A 23,926-nucleotide genomic window follows, 5' to 3' on the forward strand; every position below is an offset into this window, starting at 1 on the left:
AAACCAGAAGTGCAGATAGCACAGGCAAAGTTTATCATTAGACTAATAAAATATCCCTGGCATATGTAATAATCGCATTCCAGTACCCAGCAACGTTCCCTGACACGTTTCATTTTCTAGTGTAGAGACAGTCAAACAGCAGCACCGACTCCTACTTTGAATAGCACATAGCATGGATTCCTTCAGTCTCTCTCCATGTCTTGCTGAAACTCTCGATGTCAGTGGACCTTTTGTATATTTACAGTTGGTCTGAAGAATCTGACTAATCCTTATGAAAAACAGTTACACACCTGCATGGAGAAAGCCAGATTTGCCTTCCTGGACATGCAGTCCCAGAGCCTTTACCATGTCTGAGGCTCATTGCCCAGTGCTGGCGTCACAGATCAGCTGGCTCTTAACAGTGATTTCTGAGCATGCCCCAATGAGAGCCAAAGAAAGCCAAGGCAATGCAAAGCCTACTGCTCTGGCTGTGATGCCAGCCCTCCCATACGCGGCTAGGCCACGCTCTACTGAGCGGGATGGGACCATCCCACCCTGCTGTGCCACTCTTGCACCGGCATCCTCACCCCTTGGTTTGTAGCACAACAAAGCAAAGGACAGGGGGAGGTTTTTTATAAAATAGTGCTGGATCATGTATGCGTGTGAAGATTATTTTTTTTTAAGACCTGATGATTTTTGTAATCATCTGGTCTGATTTAAGAGTAGTTATCTGTGTTACCACTGTTTGCCGTGTTGCCCTTGATTTACACACTGCCAAGCAAGAGAACAATTTAGCTTTCTAGGATCAGACAAGATAGTATGCACGTAATGCAGTTCGGCTAGAGGATATGGTAAGGGGACCTAAAAGTTTGGTCAGTATGATCTTGAGAGGGAGTTGTCTGCTGATGTAAGCCAGCAAGGTAAAACAGTACTGTTCTCAGACAGGGGTTCCCTTCTACTGTAGGAAGAAGAGAGGTGGGAATCTACCTAAACTACCAAGACAGTCACTAGCAGTGCAGTTTCACTACGGCACACTAAGATGCCAATCAACTTTCCATTTACCCCCCCAAAAAAGTCATCCAGAATCTCTACCAAACTGCTTCAAAGTTTCAAGCATGTAAAGGATTAAGCCAGCTCAGTATTTGGGGTGGATATCAACAAAGGCTGCCACTCATGAAGAGACCAATACGCATGGGTGGTATGGCCTATTAATTTATAGTAAAATGAATGTTCGATTTAGATTAGGACTTACCCAACTTACACACAAAATTAAATAAAAACACTGCAAATTTTAAATCAAATTAGCCTGACAATCCTTGCTGGCTGTCCATAGCAATGAAATGTCTTCCATTTAGGATAAGCAATCAATTTAGGCAAGCGCTTGAAAAACACTCAAATGGAAAACGTAGGTGACTGTTGTCATTGGAGTGTTTACATAGGTGGCACTATAGACGAAATGAAGCATGAGCTAGGTAGTACGCTGCTGGGTTTCTCATACCATTATATATGCTGACTTTTGTTTATATTGTATTCTGCATAGTCTCCTCTTCTTTGCTGTTTATATAAAAAGACTGCAAGGAATGAGATGAAGCTGATGCAGTTGTCAGCTGGCTCCGGTTCTCCTCTTCCATCGGTGCAGCACTCCTGGCTGCTGGGGCATGCAGTCGGTGAGCGTCCAGCATCTCCAGCAAGAGATCATAGAGTGGAACTACGTTTTTACACTTCATATTGTACAGGTGCTCCATTCCTTTGTTGCTGTGGGTTGTAACAAAACAACGGTTACTTTCCAAATATGCTATGGGGAAAAAAAGCTATCAGCTAATAGTATTTGTTAGGTTCATATAAATTCCACCTTGTACAAAAGAACTAACTTAACAGTGCAGTTGCTGTACGCTCCTACTACAGGTCGCAGAAGGCGGCACCTTCAAAGAACATTTCAGACTGCCCATGAGCAAGCTGCCTTCTAAAGGTGGCTCTTTTGCTCTCCTTTGCCTAAAAGGTAGCTTAGAGGACATGGACTCCTAATTTAGGCACTGTGGCTAAGTGGATGGGATGCATCTTGGCTTTCCCATAGTAAAACCTAAAATATCAGATTTTTTTCCTAGAAAATAAGCTCAGCCAATTTGTTAGCAAAGGCTCCCTTGTAATAGTATCCATTCACAAAACTATGGAAACAATAATTAACTTCACTGTGCATCTGGAACTTCCTTAATTGTACAAATTCTTCTTGAGGGGAAAAAAAAATGTTAACTTGAAGACAAAGAAACTCCACAAAAAGACACCAGTAAAAAAACCACATGCACACACCCCTTGACTTTTTCCTGAAGGCCTGTACATCAGCCCAGGAGGTAAAATCTGCATGTTTCAGCTTTAGTAGCTATGATGTGGTGCTTACTCTAATCGTAATTTTATTAACTGAAATGAAAAAATGAAAATTAAAATCTGTGTAACAACAGCTCTTGTCCCTTCATAAAAATAAAATCTATACTGTATCTTTGTATAGACTTGTCATGTTGTTAACACTCTAGCCACTGAGCGGCTACCTTAAGAGGTAATTACACTTGGGAGAATCATTGCTGAGACTACTAAGAGAGTGCCTCAGACACCTCACCTCTAATTAGCAAAGGGCACAGTCCTCTAGACTGGGACTCAGTAGGTCTGCATTTATCCTCACCCATAAAATACACATAATGATCCTAATATCTTTTCTAAAGTGATTTATAATCAAGCCACTTGTGAAAAGTGGCTACATAAAAGTGATTGTTTTATTAAATCATATCTTATAGGAGACTAAAGTTTTCAGAACTAGGCTACTGCTACGTTAGTATTCTGCTTGGTACTTTTCAAACAGAATACAAGATGCACATAGCATTAAAACAGATACTGCTTACAGCACTATCTAAACAAGAAGCAAAGGAAAAGAAAACTAGAATAAACAAATGGGGAAAACGTTTACTCCTTTCATACCATAATCCAACGTACTGTTTTGCACACGTTCCATACATCTTTCTGGAAAGTAGACTTTTTTTTTTTTTTTTTTTTTTGGTAACAGCTCTACACACAGTTTGCACTCCCACCTGTGAAGGAAAAGTGCGCGTGTGCATTTGTGAAACGTCCCTTGCACGGGACCAGTGCAGGAGGGCTGACTGCGTGCTTGCTCTCACCTCATGTGTCTGATGTGAGAGAGGATGAGGAGGAGCTGAGCCAGTCGTCTGTGTTGCTGCTGCAGAGAAAGACCCGACTTAGCCATTAAGTGTATCAGAGTGTCTGTGATTTTGTCCAGAACACGGTGAATATAGTCTCTCTCTTCCAGAGATTTCAAGGTGCTGGAAAGAAAAGTGTACACACCTGGAGTAGGAAGGAGAAAGAAAACAAACAAACCACAGACAAAAATTACTTTGATGGAGTCGGACTTGCCCAAGGTACGCCTCGTGGCTGGCCTCTTCAGCTGTGTTAAACCATGGGAGCTGACTGTGTGTGAACCCTCCTGCTTGCCAGCCAGGACACCGGTTTGAATGACCCTGGAGCTTGGATTTGGTCACTGTGGGCAAAGCAGGAGGAGGAAGACGATGCCTCTTCCCTGCCTGGGTCCATCCAAGGTCTGGGCCAGGTGGCAGGCAACACCTGCAGCCTGCAGCTAGACCTAACTGCGGGCTGCACTCTTCTCTCAGTCACTTGGCTCTGAAACCTTGAGGAGACGCTGTTGCCCCTTGAGAGCTCTGCACTACTTACTGACCAGCCCAGGCCTTCGGCAGTTTTTGCCATTTTTCTCTGCTGTTTAATGTTTGATTTTTGGTGGTTTGCTAGTCAATCTAGAACGGAATAATATGTTATCACAAAACGTGTAAACAAAATCAGGGTTTGTTTACACACACTCGCCTCAACAAAACCCTCCCAACCAAGCAAGAGCCTTGGAAGGTGTGTTCCTTCACCTGCAAACCTGACTCTCCTTTAAAAAGCATGTCCAAAGCAACCTGTGTAAATTTAGCTATCTTGCATTGCTTGCTGCTGAAAGTGAGCAGCCTGAAGATTTGGACCAGAAGGAAATTGTTCCAGAGATCAAAACATCTTCAAACTCCCCCTCCAATAGCCCGTCTACATCTCCTATAAAACAATCTAACCCAGGCATAAGAGCTTTTGCCAGTAGTAGTTCTTGGGTGCATGAAGCACATCAGCTTTCTGAATGGGAAATTCTAAACTATTTTGCACATTTTTATCTTGAATTTGTTCTGGACGACAGGTCACAACAGCACTGTGCTGCCAAAAGGCAGCTGTTGCATTCGGCACCAGCTTTTTAATCTTCTGGATTGAGCCAATAACTCTAAACAGGTCGTATTACTATAACCCAGTCCTGAGGCAGCAAAAGCTTAAGCTGTATGTACGGTAATACAATCAAACTGGCTTGATCACGGTGTGCTCGTTGCCCTGTGTCTATAATGTACTTGACAAATCCTGTGCTTTAGCCCTTCTGCATCAGCTCACAGAGCCAAGAAGAAATTTGGATTTTGTCCTTGGAAAAAAATAGTTTCTGGAATTACTTTTCATTTTGCTTTTCTTTAAAGCATTGTGTATATAGCACAATATGCAATGCAGTTAGTGATATTAAGAAAAAAAGACACACACACACGAACATGCACACATACACAGACATACATACTCTAGCTTGTTCGTACTGTCTGCAGCCTGGGGGCTATACCATCAGATTTGATAAGAATATTTTGCCATGCATCTGAGCAGTCAGGGAAATTGAAATTTATTTTACTATCTTCTTAGCACACCTCACCTCCTCACATCATCTTGGTACTTCAAGGACCTTCAAGGACACCTAGAACTACTGTAACCTGCAAGTAGGTTTTATGACTTTGGGTCTTCTGTACTAAAAAGAAATATAAATCTGTGTTTGTGAACATCAGTGTGAGTGTCTCTGAGAGAGAGAGAGAGAGAGACTGCTTTAAAAAAACAAAAGGATAACTCAAACACAACATAACTGAAAACCATCAGTCAGAGCTCTTAATTTTAGTAATGAATATTGCTTTGAATTTGATATAGATAGATAGTACAATGGCCGCTTTTCTCACAAAGCTTTTTATTATTATTATTATTATTATTATTATTATTACTGAAATGAATTCACCAAAGAGAAACAGCTCTTGGGGCTTTTCTCAGCTGAATGACTCTTAACCACCCTCACATATGCCTACTGACAATACCAGGCTTTATAGCTTAGCAGGTACCTGTAGGGGCAAGATTCTTAAACATTACTGACAAATCACAGTCCATTAGAAGGAAACATTAGTCTCATAAACCCACAGTGCCTCCCGAGCAGCTTACTTCAGCCAGAGGATGCTATCGTGCCCTTGTAGCAACACCCCTTAGTTTCATAACTTTGAAACCAGCAAAAGAAAAAAATCTGTTAGGAGGAATTGTTTCTCACCTAGGTCTAGTCCAGAAGCTATTAAAAAGTATAACTCAAAAAAAGCACTCCCCCAAAAATGTAGAGACTTCAGGCAATTGCCAGTCAATAACTGCCAAGAAAAATGATGTTTGTTTTTCCTTTCTGTCCCCCCTGTGATTGCTCCTGCCCCAGGCCAATGACCAGAAATTTCCCCAAAACAAATGCCAGCTATCCATCACACACATACACACACGAGCAGAGGTTTGGAACAAGAGTGCAGAAAATTGTCTTAGCAAAGTGAAATTTAACAGTCTCAAAGGTCTTTCCAAGCTCTGAAGCTGAAAACAAGCCTAAATTGAATAGCCACCAGGTTGTTTTCCAGCTCTTTCTGTAGGTCAGTATCGTAAAACATAATAGGAGCGAGAACAGAGAAACCACCCTGCAAAGAAGTAAAGCTTACTGATCCGTGCCCGTAACACAAAGCTACGCACAGAACAGGGTCCCTCGGGGACTGCAGTGCTACCGTGCCAGCTATTGGCATATAGTGATATAATTTTATATGTGTCACTCTATATAGCGATATATTTTTGCATATTACTGTAGGGGAGAATGCCCTCTACATCTTTTCTGTCACAATAAACCCCAGTTTAAAATATCTTTACATTTAGAGTTCAGGCTCACAAAACAATACCCAAGGCTCTCCTTCCCCTTCCACCGTGCCCCATTGCTCTGGATCTGTAGCAAGCCAGGCCGAGCTATGAGCAAATTCAGCTCTGTACCATGCACTCATGTAATCATCCAGCCCCCAAAATAAAGAAATAAATAAAAAGCACAATTTAACAGGAGCTGGAAAAATCAGGAGAAAAGACTAACAAACAGTCACATGGCACGATGTATCAGGAGGTCTACAGGATGCATAAAATCATCTACATCTTTCCATCTCTAGGGACAAACCAGCTAACTAATTAGGTAAATCAGCTGCTAAGGCAGACGTGACCTACATCTTTGTCTCCAAAATGAAAGCCTGTTGCTTTGCCACATAGCACCACTCCCCTTTTCAGATACACTCAAAAGTAAAACATCTGGCATCATGTTGCCCTTTCATGTTTCTAACACTTATTTTCCAGTGTTAAGAAACAGCCCTTTATTATTGAGATGAATGTGTTCTTCGAAAACACAATTTTGCTTTTTAGTCGAAAGATTTATTGCTGCAGCTTTAGAGGGGCACCTTCTGCTTTGTTATTTAGCTAGAGACAATGCTGTCCTTGTTGTTACAGACATGCTGTCGCCTTGATATCTCAGGAAAAATTTGGAAGTAGCGTAAACGTATATTTTGCTTTGTAAACAAAACCTTCCATCTTTTCCACATGCACTGAGTGAAACTAAAAAAATTCGCTTGCATTTTGCCCAAGACCACATGGAAAAGGAGTGTAAAGATATTAAACAAGATATTAAAAAAGAGAAAATAAATGTCCAACAAAAGCGATAAACAGCACTACCTCACGTGAAGAGACTAACAGATGTCCAAGGATTTCATAAAGAAATGTTTGTGTACACTCAGTGAATTAAATCCACACAAAGCTTTAGAAAGCAAATGCAGACTGCTTTTAAATATGAAATGTAGCATAATTAGGCCAATTTGTTAATTAGTCCACTTGTTTAAATCATTTTGAGATCAGCTGGTTTAATCGTATGCATATATAATACAGATAGCATAAGGCCAAAAATTAATTGTGTGTTTATCTGCTGTTTCTTTAGTAGAAGATTTGTGTGTATTTACATGTGCAATCATAGGGAAAAAATCAGGTTAAGGGAGGCTTGGAGGTCATCTAGTTCAACCTCCTGCTCAAATAGCGGTAACTTCAGGGTTAGGTCAAGCTGCCCAGAGCTTTGTCCAGCTGCGTTTTGAGTATCTCCGAGGATGGAGATCCTACCATCTTTCTGGCCAACCTGTTCCAGTGTTTAACCTCTTACTGTGAAGATTTTTTGTTCTGTTCATCTAGTCAGGATCTCCCTTGCTGTGGTTTGTCTCCATTGCAGCTTGTCCCTTCCTCTTGCACCTCTGAGAAGAGTCTGGCCCTGGCTTCTCCATAACCTGTTCATCAGCTGTCTGAGGACTGCACTTAGACCCCCCCTTAGTCTTCCCTTTTCCAGGATGAACAAACCCAGCTCTCTCAGCCTTTCCTCATCCATCACGTACACCGTGTGCTTCAGAGCACATCATATTTCACGTGTCCAACACTTTACCTAAGGAGGCTGGCTATATTCTGTGAAGAAAAGCATCTCCAGAAGACGTTTTAGAGTATCTATGCCAAACGACATTTGCGCAACTATTACGCATACCCCAAATTATGGTACTTATCTCTGTAATGCAGTCTAGCCTCCTAATTTGGGCATCTAAAGGGTCTGACAATCAGGAACTCGTGTCCACATTCCCATCACCTAGTAGTTAACTCCTCAGACAGTTATAAAATTAGTTGGCTATAGGAATGCAAAAGCTGAAATGTAAAATTAATTATTACCTTTATGCATAAAGGCAATTACAAGCAATACGGACATACATTCTGTGGCCATATACACATACACATTCAGTTTACAGTGTACTCAGATATACTGCAATAAGTGCAGTGTGCAAGCCAGAGTAATAAATGACGCATAACAATGTTGTAACTTGCTTTCATCATGAACCTGTAACAGCTCAACCCGAACCATGCCCTCTGATCTATCACCGTCAAGACTCTTGTAAAAATGCCAGACTTCTGAGCAGCTACAAACTTTCCCTTAATGTAAAAAAAACCCCACACCCCAAATCAGATCACTCATCAGATCATCAGATCAACTCTGACCTTCTACCACACAGAGCACCGCTGATACGAACCTGCTGAATATGAACCTTGAAGGAGTGAAGATCTAATATCTCCTAGCCTCACTCAGTGGTCCCATCTCTTATGTGCAGAAGGAAATTTGCCTCTGATTATCATTGACTTCACTTGCTATATTTTTTTTTTTTACAGTATTTCCTTAGGAGAATCTTCAAACAAAAAATCCCATTAACAAAGTGAGATGTGCTTATGAAGGATAGCTGGTGATGTCTGGCAGAGCTTTGTCTAAATAACAAATTTAGCTTTCTGGATCAATATTAAATACAGCAATGGGACAAGAACTCTCGACAGCATGGCTTGAAGTCTTCACGTTCTGTTCAAACTTCCAATTCTATTTTTTTTTCTAATTCTAATTCAGTATTTTGATAAATCAATTACATATAATATAATCGCATTTGAACATGTTAGCTAAAAATCTGGAGGAGCATCTCTTTTCAGGAAGAACGTTTAACTCTAGGAAATGTAATTATAATTATCAGTACAATAAAAGGAAAATCAAATGTCGAACAGCAATTACAATTGTCACACCCTGGCATCCAAGATAAAAACAATAGCCCTTTATTCCTAATATGCCAGGTGCTTGCCTCAGATGTCACTTTTTGGTAATTGATGACAATCACAACAAAACCTGAACCACATTAATATCTCATAGAACATAAATGAAATATTTTATATTTGATTGTATAAATATATAATTTTGCTTGAACTTTTTTTTTTTTTTTTTTTTTTTTTTGAGTAGACCAGGTCCAAGTTTCCATAAAGAAAGAGGTGCCTGATCAATAAAGCAAAATCTGCTGTGTTTAGAGTTAGCCTTTGGTGGGAATTACCTGAATTTGTATTTCATGCAACTTGGGCAAGTGATCTGTTAGACAACCAGATAAAAAGGACACACAGCCCTCCACATGTGTTTTGTCTAGAGGTTGATACCATCTACGAGTTCAAACCCAACAGGAAAAGGGAAGAACAAGTGGGTAAATCCTCAGGGTTGGGAAACTCTGGCATCTTTATTCATTAGGTAACAACTTAGCAGAGAATTGAGTCTAAAATTTTGACTTTGGTGCCTACATTATTATTTTAGACCTCTATCATTTCCATGAGAACACCGTGGGCCTCATTTCTGCATTTAAAAATAAATTGTCTGGAGTTTTTTCTCATTTCAAACAGAAAAGGATCCTCTGGTGTGCAGCAGAAATTTTCTGTCACATGCCTCAACTTGAATTTTCTTATTTCAATCATCTCATGCAGAATTCAAGTCAGCTAACCTTACGTATTTATATCTATACCTACACTTGTTACCTAGTCACCTATTTTTGAAGTGTACTTCAGAATGAGATTTACAGCCCAAAAATACTTGTTTCATCAACAATAAAGGAAGTGGAAGGTGATGACACCCGGTTTAGATGCCTGTATTTTAATACAAACTAAACCATGACAAACTCAGCCACATTTTTGCCATTATTTCCCTTTATTTTGCCATCGCCAAAGAAGGAAGGTGTAGATTTACAACTAAGCATGGCCTTTGGATGCCCTAAGTGTGGCTCTAGCTACTTCAGTGTCTTGTAATCAGAGCTTTAAGACCTGCCAGCACCTAGTTCAAAACACTGCTCTGATCGTACTTCACATCAGCTGTACGCAGTGTATCAGCTACTTACTGCATTAATTTGCAGGGTCCCATCTATACCACTGAACAGGTTTGCCCGCTTCCATCCCTGCCTGGTGGCTCTGCCTGCATCTATGTTGACAGCCCCCTTTCAGTTGCTGCTGTCTCAAAATGAAAACATCATTAGCGGCAACGAGCAGCATTCAACCACATGCAGAAGCAACCACAATTACCCGAGTGACGGCAAAGCACACCACTTACCAGAATTGAGCAGGATGATGGACTTAAGGCACACAAATTCCTCCCCTTGAAGGTTCATCATGCGAAACCGAGCAGCAGTAGCCAGCAGCATGTCAAAGATTTCCACCATGCCCTCTACACATTTCCCTTGATTCCTGTGTGAATACCATCAAGGGGGAGATATTCACAGCTTTAACCCGGTGGCAGCATGAGCTTTTCATCCCCCTGGATCATTCCCCTCCAATTTGATTTCATCAGTTCACTAGCTAGCACGTGACTTCTTACTCTATGCTCATTTGGTGTATGTGTGATTACAAAAGCGTAGTTCTCAGGGTCCCACATAAAATGAATAAATAATCAAATACTATATTCCTCCCAAAAATGTCGATTTCATAAACTCATCACCAGGGCAGTACTGTGGTGGAACACATGAGATTGACTCAACCAAACCTTTATATTGAGGAAAAGATTTGTTTAAAACTACATTTTGATTTCTTTTCTTGTATGTTCTGTTTGTGTTACTTTGTTTCCTCTTTCTTTTTTTTTTTTCCTTTAACTGAAATAGTCCCAATTCTTTGCATTTCTCCCTCCCTAACGCTTTGTACTTGTTTCTACCTGGCCTTGCAATCTGTAATATTCCAATACGCTTCTCCCATTTTTCTTATATCAGCATAATGCCTCCTTAAAGAATAAGCTTATTCATGAGCTCAGGAAGGAATTATGAGGCCAAAATCTTGTCTGTATGACTGAGTTTGATTAAAACCATCACTTCACTCCACAAATCGGATAACTTTTTACATTATAGCATTAAACAAAGCTAAAGTTTGGGAAATCTCAAAGTGGTCATTAGTAATGGCAATTAACGACCTCCCTCTGCTCACAATCCTAGCTATTGTCACCCACTAATTTTCATCTTGGACACCCAACCTGCAGTTCAAGAATTAATGCAGACTGTAATTATTTTTCATGAAAATTTAGTCTGCAGATTTTCTGGTCATGGAATTTTAGATCATTTACATTGCTACTTTTACCAAAAACTACGTACTTTTACTTTTATTAGGACTTCCTGAGTGAAATTTTAACAAGTAAAACTTAAGGAGTGGTCAGATCAGCTTTTATGAACAAAATTTTGAAGATCATTGCTATAGGAAAATGCAAAAGAAATTTCAAATGATCAGACGGCTATTCTGCTATAATTTGTAACGCAAACACAGATCGAGCATCTCCTAATCTCATTGTGACAAAACCAACGCTGACTACCAGCACAGAAACACCTGCCTCAGTCCTGATACAGCCATGCTGTTGAGATCCTGTAGCTAATGCCTAAACCCACACCAGACCCTCAAACAAAGCCATCATCTTCCTTTTTGACTACAGCCTGAGAAAAGTCTTTGCACTTCTCAATCATTTCTAAACCTAAAACTGAGTCAAAGAAGGAGAAGGGTTATCTGTGAGCACTTGTGCACAATCTCCTTTCAAGTTCAAATCCCTATTCAGCTTAATTTGGTGCTTGAACTTAAATCTACATCTCCTTTATCTCAGCGCAGCGCCTATGAGACAGTGCCTATGGCATATGACAGAAGCTATTTCATCTGCTTTTAGAGATATTTAAACAAAGCAGGACAATACCAAGAAAACAAAGTGGGAGATACTCCCTTAAAACAGCCAGTAGGGTGCTGGTTAAAATACAGTAATATTTGAAAATGTGGCATCGCAAGCAAGTTTTCCAATCACTGTTACAACAGCACACGTTCTCTGACTTTTCTGTGAGAAAGAGATGATCCAGCCTTGGGAATGGAAATAGCAGAAAGGTATGTTTAATAAGGAGGATGGGTTGCTCCTTCTTGCCTCGGGTCCCTGTGGGCTACCAGGCAGCTGCACGCTGAGCTCTCCTGAGAAGTGCCTAATTCTCCCCACACATTTCACTAGCACTTAGCTCAGAACTTGATTTCCATTGCGTGGCAGGCACTCAGTCACAAGCTGCAACATTTGGCAACACAACTTTTATGGCCTTTTCTGGCTCTTAAAAATTCTGCTGAAGAAATGGTGGTTTAAACTATAGCAGCTTTTCGGGTATGACCAGCAACACTGATAGTTTCACGTATTAGGTTCCCACAAACGATGGTAACAAGTGCAGTGTAAAAGGTCGTGGACAAAAGTCTGTCTTAAGATTAGCAGGCAGGCAGACTCAATGCTGTGTTCCACGTAAAGCGTGTGATGCCTTTTGCACCCTCATCGACAATGCCCTGACCGATGAGCTGAACTAAAGGACTGATCTCAGCCTGGTATATCTGAACATGGCTTTATTGAAATTCACAGTTCTGCCTCTTCTGCCTGAAAGCTGGATCTGAACTCAGACAGGGAGTTTTCAATGATTTGATGACCAATCAGTTACACTGTTCAATGCCGGATGCGGAGAGCTTTTCAGCAACGACCGTCTTGCTGCCCTGAGGAATCCTGCTTAGGCAGAATAAAGCTGAAAAACTGAACTGGTTGGATTTAAGTATATTCCTCCTCTGTTTGGACATCAATAAAATACACAAAGGCAAAGTAATATTTAATAGCACCACTGTCAAATAAAAGGCAAACAAAAAGCAGGCACTCAAAACCAGGCATGAGAATATGAACAATTACTATTACCTCAAAATCTGTTTTGTGTGCTAAAATTTAAATCCTATGGAAGTAAAACAAACATGAGTTTTTACAGTGGGACAAGTTCCACTGCTTCTGATACAATATTTTTGCCTATAACTAGAGAAAGATTAGCTTTGCATATATAGAGTTAAGCACAGTTTCAGAGGACTAAAAGCCTTTAATAGCTTTGCATTAACTTAAATAATGCCCCAATAAAGGTTAGTTTAAGAATTTAGAATTTCAGGATTATACAGAAAGGAAAAGTTTCAGTGGATTGTATGTCAAATGACCCATATTAAAAAAAACCCACATCTTCATGCCTGGCTAAGACATTTACTTGCTTCCTAAAACCCATCAAACTACTGCCAGCCAGTATTCAAAACAATTCAATATATTACACAGTCTGAACAAATTGCAAAATTTGCATAGCCAAGATCACAATTTAAAAAGAAACAGTAAGTTATTTGTAAAATGAGACCTTTTAAGATGCCTTATGGCAACTCATAAGATGGAAAATACATTTTGATAGCAAGTAAGAATTATTCCCTGGTACTTTTTACAAAAAATAGTTCAATTGACTGTGGTTTACAAGATCAATATTCCAATCAAGATCTTCTTGCTGACAAGTACAACCTCTATACAAAAATCTCTAGCCCTGCAACACATAGTCCATGTGCCTAAATCTCTATGTGTGCCTATTTCCCACCAACTGAACTCGCATGGTAGATGATAAATAAAAATGGTGCAAATTTAAGAGATTCTAAATACTTTCTAACCTCATTTGCTTTGCTATGTGCTGTGCATGAAATACCAGGCTACTCCATAAGAAAAAGAAGAGTATCTCTTTAGGTAGAGTTAAGTATTTTAGATGAAGTTAGATACCTAGCTTTAGGCATTCATGTGTGCAAGCAACAATTCAGAAAATTCTGCTTTATTTTCGGAGTTAGGCAGCAGATCCAGCTCCACTGAAATCAGTGGGAACTGCAGCAGCTTAGTATTTTTGAAATGCAGGCTTCTAAGCAAATGTTTTTATTATCTAGGCTACAACACTGATTTTCTTTGTTAACCAACAAAAACTATCTGAAATAGGAATCTCCAGTTCTTCTGAATTGCCTCCTAACTTTCTAACATAAGCTGATCGTATTATCACATCTTCACAGCTATATGTCCAGTTGATAGGAAGGCCTATCTAGGAAGGCCTAGATAACTTTCCTGGAGGACAAATTAAGCAATAGATTTGAAAATTATCCTTTTCCCACCATCATGCTGTTGTCTTTGTGTACTCTCAGCTTACTGAAAACAAAACATTAAAAGCTTGTTTACTGCAAAGCGTCAGAGTGTATTCTCAGAAGAATCCTTAACACTTGGCTATTGGGAAATGTTTAGGAAAGTTAAAGCATGTGAATTAAAGGTCTGAAGTTACTGCATAAAAGTACTATATGCATTAACTTAAGTAAGTCTGCAGAATCACAGCATCATCCAGGCTGGAAGGAAACTCAGGATGTCTTTAGTCCAACCTCCCACTCAAAGCAGGGTCAGCTCACTCAAGGCTTTATGCAAGTCTGATCTTGAAAAACCTCCAAGGATGGAGACTGCACAATCTCTCTCAGCTTAATTATTTTCATCATCATGTTTTTTTTCCTCCCTTATAACCAGTCAGAACCTCCTCTGCTTCAATTTATGACTCCTGTTTCTCAGCCTCCCATCGGGCATCTTAATAAAGAGCCTTGATAACCTCCTTGTAGATTTTAGGTTAGGCATGCTCAAAAGCCAGCTCTTCTCCACGCTAAACAAATCCACTTCTCTCAGCCACAAGGCATGTGCTCCCATCTTGGTGGCTCTCCACTAGGTTTACTGAAGTTTATTAACATCTTTCCTGCAACGAGGGGCGCAAAGCTGGATGTGGTATTCCAGATATGGTCTAATGAGTGCCAAATAAAAGCAGAATAATCACTTCCCTTGCTCTACCGCTGACACTACCACTGATACAGCCCCGGATACTGTTGGCCTTCATTGCTGCTATGTTGCAGTATTGGCGTATGCACAGATTGCTGTTCACCAGCACCCCAGGCCCTTTCCAGCAGAGCTGTTCCCCAGCTAGTTAGGCCCCAGATTGAACAGTAGCAGTGGATTAAGTCCATTGCCAAGTGCAGGACTTTGCATTTCTCCTGGATGAATTTCATGAGGTTCCTGTCAGCCCATTCCTCCAGCCTGTCTAGGTCCATCTGTATGGCAGCTCTGCCCTCGAGCATATCAACTGCACCCCCTACTTTGGTGTCATCTGCAGATTTGAAGACAGTGCACTCCATCTCCTCCTCCAGGTCATTGACAAAGACATTTAACAGGACATGTCCTAGGATAGACCCCTCAGGAACTCCAACTGTAACTAGTATCAAAGTAGAGTATGAACCATTAACAAGACACCTAGTCATTTTCTCACAGAAGGCAATCAGGTTGGTCAAGCACAATATACCCTAAATCTATGCTAATTCACACTCGCCATCTTCTCCTTCCCGTTCACATAAACAATTTCCAAGAGAACTTGCTCTATGATTTTCCTCATGATAGCAGTGATGCTGACTGGCCAACATGTAGTTCTAAGACTGTCTTTCTTTCTTTCTTCTTTTGGAGATGGGTGCAACATATGCCTTTTTCTAGTAATTGAGGACCTCTCCTGGTCTCCACAGCCTTTCAAAGATGATAGAGAACAGCCTTGCAATGACATCATCCAACACTCTTGGATGCAGCCCATCCCATGGACTTGTATGTGACAAGACTTCTTAAGAGATTCATGACTCAGTCCTCTTTTACTAACTCAATCCTCTCTTCCTTGAACCCTGTACGTAGGAGTAAGAACCTAGATTTTAAGTCTTGGAAAAACCCTAGATATCAGAAATGTCTCTTACAGAAACACAGGACCAAGTGACAGACAAGTAAACATTAACAGTGAAGGGTGTTTAGGTGAGGGGAATGGGGAATCGGGAGTTCTCATCAAACTTTCCATTCAAAGGGAAAAGCCCAAGTAGGCACAGATGCACCCATCAAACCAAAGCCTGACTGTATATTTGTTGTCTCTCTGGCTTCTTTGATCACAGTACTTCATTTGATGACAAGGGACTGCCAAGAACAGATGGGATCCACCAGACTAGGAGAGGGAGGGTCATCTTCACAAATGGGCTTAGTAACTTGGTGAGAAAGCCTCTAAACAAGGCTTGTCACAGGATGTGTTCCGAAGTCTAAAGGTAGGTTAGGAAACAGGGGAGGTATGATTGAGAGAAAGCTGCAGGGACAACATTCACATCCCCGGTTAGAAGGGAGGGTATTCACAGACTTAATTCAACTGCCTGTGCTCTAACACAGAAGGAGAATTGGAAGTCCGTACACAGTCAGACAGCTGTGATGAGACTGGAAACACAGAGGCTTGGTGGGATAGCGCACAGATGAGATCAGATAGCACATATGATTGGAGAATGGTCATGGATGGGTACAACTTGATTAGGAAGGACAAGTATGAAAGAAGAGGGGAAGAACTTGAGCTCTACACAAAGGGAGACCTTGATTGCACAGACCATAAGAAACCAGAACCACATGTGTCAGGAGACTCTGTGTATCAGTCAGAGGAGAAATTAACACTGATCAGTTGGGGTGGAGGGGGGAGGCAGGGATTGTTACAAACTGTCTGACCAAGAGTATAAAGTGGCTAAGTCTTTCTATAAATAACTCATAGAAGTCTCCTAATCACTCGTCTACAGTCTTGTGGAGGATTTCTACATGGATAGACTGCAATCATTGGCTGAAAGGTCAACATTGTACAAGTAATCCAGGGAGTTTCTGGACTGTGTTGATAACTTCCCAACTCAAACAGCACAGTGGCCAACCAAGGGCAATGCTCTATTGACCCACTCCTCACAAACAATGAGAAATTGCTGGTGAATGTGGCCACAGATAGGAAATTTGGCTGCAGCAACCATGAGATGTGATTGAGCTCAGGATCCAGAGGTAGGCTGGGAATGCAAAAAATGGAACTATGACTCTCGGTTTCAGAAGAACAGACTGCAGTTTATTTAGGGAATTGCTAGGCAGAATATTCTTAGAGACATAATGGTGAAAAGTGTCACGCGAACTAGACAATATTTTAAGGAAAACTTATTGAGAGGTCAGGAACGAACCCATCCCATCGTAGAGGAAGACTAGGTATTTCAACAGAAGATCCACTTGGCTAAGCAAGGAGCCCCTTAATGAACTAAAAGGCAAAAAACATATAGGAAATAGAAATAAAAGCAGGTGGCAAAGGAGGAGTACCAAAGAACTGTTTGAGTATTTATGCCTAAAACTAGTGAGGGACACAGAGGGTAACAAGAAGGGATTTTACAAGTATGGCATCAACAAATGGAATTTCAGTGAGAACGAAGAGTTGATGAATGGGGGAGAAAACCTGGTGACTGACTACATGGAATAGACTGAAACACTCAACAGCTTTTCTTTTTTTGTGTGTCAGGTTTTACTGGCAAAGCCAACCGAAGCATGTTGACAGGTTAGGGAATTACTCAGAGAATTAGTAATTACTCTGACAAGTAATTCCAATCTTTGAAGCCAAATGGGGTTCATTTCAGGGTGCTGAAATAGTTGGTCACTGTATTCATTAGGCTACTATCTATCACTTAGAAAAAATCATGGAGATTGAAAGAGGTCTCTGACAAATAGCAGAAGGCTCACTCAACTTTGACAAAATCAAGGAGGATCCAGGAAACCGGATTGTGCTTGGCCAACCTGATTGACTCTATGATGAAACAATTAGTTAAATGATCAAAGGGAAGGTGGTGGGTGCAATATAATTCAACTGTAGTAAGGCTTTTGGTTTACAGCATTCTTATCTGTAAGCCAGGGAAGTAAAGGCTGAGCAGACAGACAGATACATGGGTGGAAGACAGGCTGGATCACCAGACTCAAAGTGTAGCAGTAATGGCTCAACACCTAGTTTGTGGTAGGTAATAAGTACTCCAGACGTTGACTCTGGAGCCTATGCTGTTTAATATATTTATCAATAATCTGGATTATGATAAAAAGTTCACCTTCAAATTTGTGGATGATACTAAATTGGGACTAGAGGGAGGCTGATACACTACGTAGCACCACCTCAGTGCTAGAGGGACCCTGGAGGAGTGAACCAACAGAAACCTCACAAAGTTCAACAAGGAGAAGTAAAAATTCTGCACCCAGGGCCAAATAAACTTGTTCATCAGTACAGGCTGGAAAAACACTGGGCTGAGTAGCAGCCCTCCTGGAAAATGGAAACCAAATAAACTATAAGCCAACAGCATTCTCACTCTGTGGATAAGGCAAACTGCATGCAAATTATGTTAGGAAGAATGTGGCCAGAAGAACAAGAGAAATTATTTTTCCCCCACCTCTACTTGGTCCTGCTGAGGCTGTGCCTGTGTCCAGTTTCAGGCCCCTCAGCCCAAGAAGGATGTTGGATGTCTCCTCTTGTTGTGGAGATGATCAGAGGCATGCAGCACATGGCCTACAAGGAGGGGTTGAGTGACTGGATCTGCTCAGTCTGGTGAGAAGGAAGCAAAGTATGTAGAGGAGGGGACAGACAAAACTGCAGTCTGCAACTGCCTGAAGGGGCATTACAAACAGGGTATAACTAAGGTCTTCTCAGGAGCAGTGAATGTTAAATCAAAAGGCAACTAACTGCTGTAAGCTACAGCTTGGAAGGTTCGGGCTGGATTGTAGGAGAGTGGTGCAACCCTGAAACAGGTACCCAGAGAGGCTGTGTGTTCTCCCTCCTTAGAGACTTTCAAGAAAGTTAAAGTCACAGCTGGCCTACGCTGGTGTTGGCAATGGTCTTGCTTCAAGAAGCAGGTTGGACAAAATGATCTGCAACCAAAATTTGTGTTTCTAAAGTAAATTGTTGGAGAAGTTCCTGACAGAGTTTCGTTTCAGAGGGTCCGATTAGAAGCAAGGATTTATTACTGGTGTGGAGCTTTTTAACCAAGAATCCAAACATGCAGTCAGCACCTGAGTAAAGAATAAAAGCAATCCTTAAATCATATAAATTAGGTTTGATGTACTAATGCAGTGGTAAAAAAAACCCATCACCATATTACAGTCCTTTGGCTTCAGTTTATTCATAAATCTAGCACAGAATATAAAATAGAGAAGAAAAAATAAAATTGTAAAGTTAACCCAACTTTCTCATACTTCAAAATCTCTTAATCAGTTTATGTGTGGATAGTATTTTGGAGAAAGGTTTAGAAGGAGTACAATCCTTTCTATTCATTATAGTCTATTTATTCTCAATGCATATCTTCTTGACATTTTATCCTCCTTACATGTCATTTTCATATTTCTATTACATTTTGTTAGGATTTCTTTCTAATTCATTAACTTATTCAGTCATGGCATAGGCAAGGAAGAATGTCTATCTGTCCAGGGGCAAGGACGCAAATTCAGAAGGAAGAAACCTAAAGTGAAAGCATGTACATTTCAGCAAAAAATTAATATTTTGCTTGCCTTTTTTTTTTTTTTTGGAGTGGGGGTAGTTCACTAAAATCTTTTTCCGTTGATTTACAACACTTGCAGTAACTATTTCTTCTTGTTGGCTACTTAGTCAAAAATATGTGCCATTAGAGTCAATGCATGAATCACAGTCTGAGAATCACTCACAGCTGGGCAACTGGAGAAGTACCGGACTGGAAATAGCATAATTCAACACGGAATCAAGGTTTTTTCCCTTCAAGAGTTTCTTGAAACAGACATTTGCCAAATAAGAAATAAAACTGAAATATCCGTTCCAAACATAATTTTGAGGGAGGTAAAGAGGCAGGAGCAGAAGGGACCCCTAAGAGCAAGGCTCTCTTCTCCTTCACTGAGCTGGGCGGTTATGTTTATACTTTTTCACATAACCCGTCCTTTGAGTTACTCCTGTTGGCATCATCACTTTCCCAAAACAGGTTGAAAAAGTGGTTGCTCACACACAGCAGCAGTTTTCACCCAGCACAGCTCTCTCTTCCATAGCAATAAAGCAACAATTAGGATTGAGCCTGAGTCTCAAATAGGCAATTCCTACCTCTTCCAGTACTGACAAAATTACCAGCACACCATCCTCTGAGGTTTGCTAATCTTTTCTGATGTCTCTTTTTGCTGCTCCTTGAGCTAGCTCTGAACCAAAAGTGGTGGCTAATTCACACACCAAATGAGAGATGTTAAAATAAAGCCAAATAAGAGAGGAAATTCAGGAAGAATGGGAATAGATAAAAGACAGAGCAGAACCATTATATCCTGTGCTAGTTCTGAAGCACTAAAGAATTGTCAAAATATTTTAACATTTTTTTTATGTTCTGTCCATTAGAATATTATTGCAGGTTTTATGCATAGGTGGTGCCTGTCTTCAAGACAACATATGATTTTATATACATTAATGTGTTGTATATATATTAGTTCTATTAATAGACATTGATAAACACTTTCTACTCCTATGTAAAGTGGTGCACTAAAACAGCTTAAGGAAGCAGGGTGTCAGGAAAGCTCCACCTCCAAGGTTTTAAGACCAAATCAAGACCATCCATCAGGATGCCTTAAACACTGCCAGATAGGCATTGGAGGGCTACTTAACTAACTGAGGACTCCCCCTTTTCTACAATGCTATGCTTTATCAATAATTAAAAGATGAGGAAATTGTTATCAGCAGTGAAATTTTACTTCAGACCATCCTGCATTTAATCAGTAACTCTGGAGATTGTGGAAAAGGTTAGGGAAATAGTAAGCAGGAAAAAAATAAAATCTGAAAAAAAAATAGCCCCCAAAGCTCTAGAGCAAAACAGCAATCCCCAAAGAACAGGAGGCAAAGAGAAAAGCAGAGACTACCATGAGTAAACTAAACCACAGTACCAAATGCAAAGCCTGCTGATGAAGAGAAATGCCTAGCTTATTTATTGTTCCGTGTCAGTTCTCATGAGGTTAAATAGCATTTTGCTTTAAAAAATCACAGAATCACAGAATCATAGAATAGTTTGGGTTGGAAGGGACCTCTAAAGGTCATCTAGTCCAACCCCCCTGCCGTGGGCAGGGACATCTTCAACTAGATGAGGTTGCTCAGAGCCCCCTCCAACCTGACCTTGAATGTTTCCAGGGACGAGGCATCCACCACCTCTCTGGGCAACCTGTGCCAGTGCTTCACCACACTCAGTGTAAAAAATTTCTTCCTTATATCTGGTCTATATCTATCCCCCTTTAGCTTAAAGCCATTCCCCCTTGTCCTGTCGCAACAGGCCCTGCTAAAAAGGTTGCCGCCATCTTTTTTATAAGCCCCCTTTAAGTACTGAGAGGCTGCAATAAGGTCTCCCTGAAGCTGCCTCTTCTCTAGGCTGAACAACCTCAACTCTCTCAGCCTTTCTTCATAGGAGAGGTGTTCCATCCCCCTGATCATTTTCGTGGCCCTCCTCTGGACCCGCTCCAACAGGTCCGTGTCTTTCTTATGCTGAGGGCTCCAGAGCTGGACGCAGTACTCCAGGTGGGGTCTCACCAGAGCAGAGTAGAGGGGCAGAATCACCTCCCTCGATCTGCTGGCCACGCTTCTTTTGATGCAGCCCAGGATACGATTGGCCTGGTAGTGAGCTTGCTGTGTGCCCTCCTCAGTGCCATAAGGATCTTGAACTCCACCATTTCGTGGTCACTGTAGCCCAGGCTGCCCTTGAGCTTCACATTGCCCACCAGCCCCTCCTTGTTGGTGAGAACAAGGTCCAGCATAGCACCTCTCCTCGTTGGCTCTCTACCACTTGGAGAAGGAAGTTATCATCGATGCATTCCAGGAACCTCTTGGATGCTTATGCCCTGCTGTGTCGTCCCTCCAACAGCTATGGGGGTGGTTGAAGTCCCCCATGAGGACCAGGACTTCCTGGTCAGGTGGCCTGTAGCAGACCCCCACCGTAATGTCACCTGTCCCTGCCCTTCCTTTAATCCTGACCCACAAGCTCTCAGTCGGCTCCTCATCCATCCCCAGGCAGAGCTCCATGCACTCCAGCTGGTCATTGACATAGAGGGCGACACCCCCTCCTCGTCTCCCCTGCCTGTACTTCCTAAAGAGCCTGTATCCCTCCATCCAACACTCCAATCATAGGAGCCATCCCACCACGTCTCTGTGATGCCAATAAGGTCGTAGCCCTGCAGGCATGTGCACATCTCTAACTCCTCTTGTTTACTCCCCATGCTACGTGCTTTTGCATAGAGGCACTTAAGTTGGGCCCCCGATGAAGCTGTCTTACTGGCTGGAGTTCCTTTGTGCTGCTCTTCAGGCGCTCTCCTGCTGGCCTGTGTTCCTTCTCCAGGCTCTGGGCATCTATTGCTGGCCCTGGCATCAGACTGGTAGGAGTGGGATGGATTGAGGTTCCCCTCCCCCGGCATCTCTAGTTTAAAGCCCTCTTCACCAGCTTGGCAAGCCTATGACCGAAGATGCTCTTCCCAAAATAGTTGTTTCGATCACAACAATTAGGCTTGTACCATCACACAAATCGACCAGTAAGTGGTAGGTGGGCATGAAGGTGAGAGCTTCAGAAAGAGAGACATTAAAAGATACAAGGCTTGTTCTGTAGTGGTTCTGTTGTGTTGTTTTCTGTGTGTTTTTTTTTAAATCGACTTGTTCATGAGCCTTTATTACTAAAGGTGGTAGCAAAGTAATTCAGAGGTAGCAACATCTTTTACTCATCCCATTTCTCCCTGAACACTGGCTTTCAGATGACACACCCTGAAGAACTTTATAGACTACAGTCGATGAGTGGTATTACATCCTGCTGTTCCTGCCCTTTGTTTCTTTTTCGATATAAGCTTCTCAGAACAGAGGTTTGGATCAACTGCTGGCTAAAATGTATTCAAAAGTTTTAAAGGAAGTCCAAGATTTAAAAGTCATCATTGACAAATATTTGCAACAAATATGGAGTAGCACATTTATAAATGAAAAAAGAAACAAAAATCTAGTTTAAAGTGATTTTCACCCACAGTTAGTCACAGAATACCAGAATTGCTGAAGCTGGGAAGGCTCTCTGGAGATCATCTAGTTCAATGCTCCTGCTCAGATCAGGGCCACCTACAGCAGGTTGCTCAGGACCATATCTTGTTGGGTTTTCAGTATCTCCAAGGATTGAGACTACACAACCTTGTCCTGTGACTGAGAAGAATCTTGCTCTGTCTTCTTTACTTCCTCCCCCCCCCATCAGGTATTTATACATGTTGATCAGATCCGAGTCTTCTCAGCCTCTCCTTGTACGAGAAATGCTCGTTAATCATCTTTGTGGCCCTTCACTGGACTCACTCCAGTATGTACATGTCTATCTTGTACTGGGGGGCTCAGAACTGGACACAGCACTCCAGATTTGCCTCAGCAGGGCTGAACAGTGAGGAAGGTTCACCTACCTCTAGCTGCGGGTAATGCTTTTCCTAATGCAGCCCAGGAGGCTATTGGCCACCTTTGCCACGAGGGAGCATTGCTGGCTCAGAGAGCACCCAGTTGTGCTGACTTCCCAGAAAATGTATGGAGCTTCCTCCATCATGCTGTCCTGTAGGCACTTCTGTATTTATGTGCATACACACACTTAGGGGGGTCTCCTACTACCACGTTTTGTTGATTACATCTCAGGGCCTGTCCACATCACCCTGAACCCTTTTCTTGCCAGCCCACTCTGCCACCTTCCCCACTTGATTGTGGGTCATCTCCCTCCCCTGTCGTTCCCGGTTTAAAGCTCCCTCACCAGGTTGGCCAGCCTGTGGAAATTTGCCCCACTTGATGCGGCTGATCCCATCTTTTCCTAGCCATCCTCGATCCTCAGAGCAGGTTCCATGTTCATAAAAGTTGAATCCCTGTTGTGATACCAGCTATACAACCAGTTGTTGACCTGCAGGATCTGTCCGCTCTTCCTCAAGCCCTTTCTCCTCAGCCGCCCCAGTGGATTGACCACCTGGGCTCCCATGCCCTTGATCCTTGCCCTCAGCGCCATGTAGTCGTGACTAAGTGTCTTTCCTGACTAGATCAACAGAGGATCATCTACCTAGGCAGGTAAAGTAAAAGTACACTATACATTTCAGCAGTGGTGAATCAGGTCTGAAACATATAGACAATTAACTACTAGGTACCTTTTAAATTATTTTTTTCTTGGTAAAATATGATGTGAAATGGATCCACAAATATGTCAGATAGGA

The 23,926-nt window shown here is 41.6% G+C and overlaps 1 protein-coding gene across 1 annotated transcript in view; it reads right to left on the reverse strand.

The window, feature by feature from the left end:
* Nucleotides 1-1,469: 1,469 nt before the first annotated feature.
* The window catches only part of ESR1 (estrogen receptor 1), a 115,463-nt gene continuing 93,006 nt past the window's right edge, over nt 1,470-23,926 (reverse strand). The window contains exons 6-8 of the mRNA XM_076333839.1: nt 10,118-10,251; nt 3,144-3,327; nt 1,470-1,734 (exon numbers count right to left, since the gene is read on the reverse strand). Of these exons, the coding sequence (XP_076189954.1) occupies nt 1,500-1,734; nt 3,144-3,327; nt 10,118-10,251 (553 nt within the window). The 3' untranslated portion in view covers nt 1,470-1,499. The remainder of the gene's footprint in view (nt 1,735-3,143; nt 3,328-10,117; nt 10,252-23,926) is intronic.

Source organism: Aptenodytes patagonicus, chromosome 3 (assembly GCF_965638725.1).
Source record: "Aptenodytes patagonicus chromosome 3, bAptPat1.pri.cur, whole genome shotgun sequence".
NCBI classification, from domain to species: Eukaryota; Metazoa; Chordata; class Aves; order Sphenisciformes; family Spheniscidae; genus Aptenodytes; species Aptenodytes patagonicus.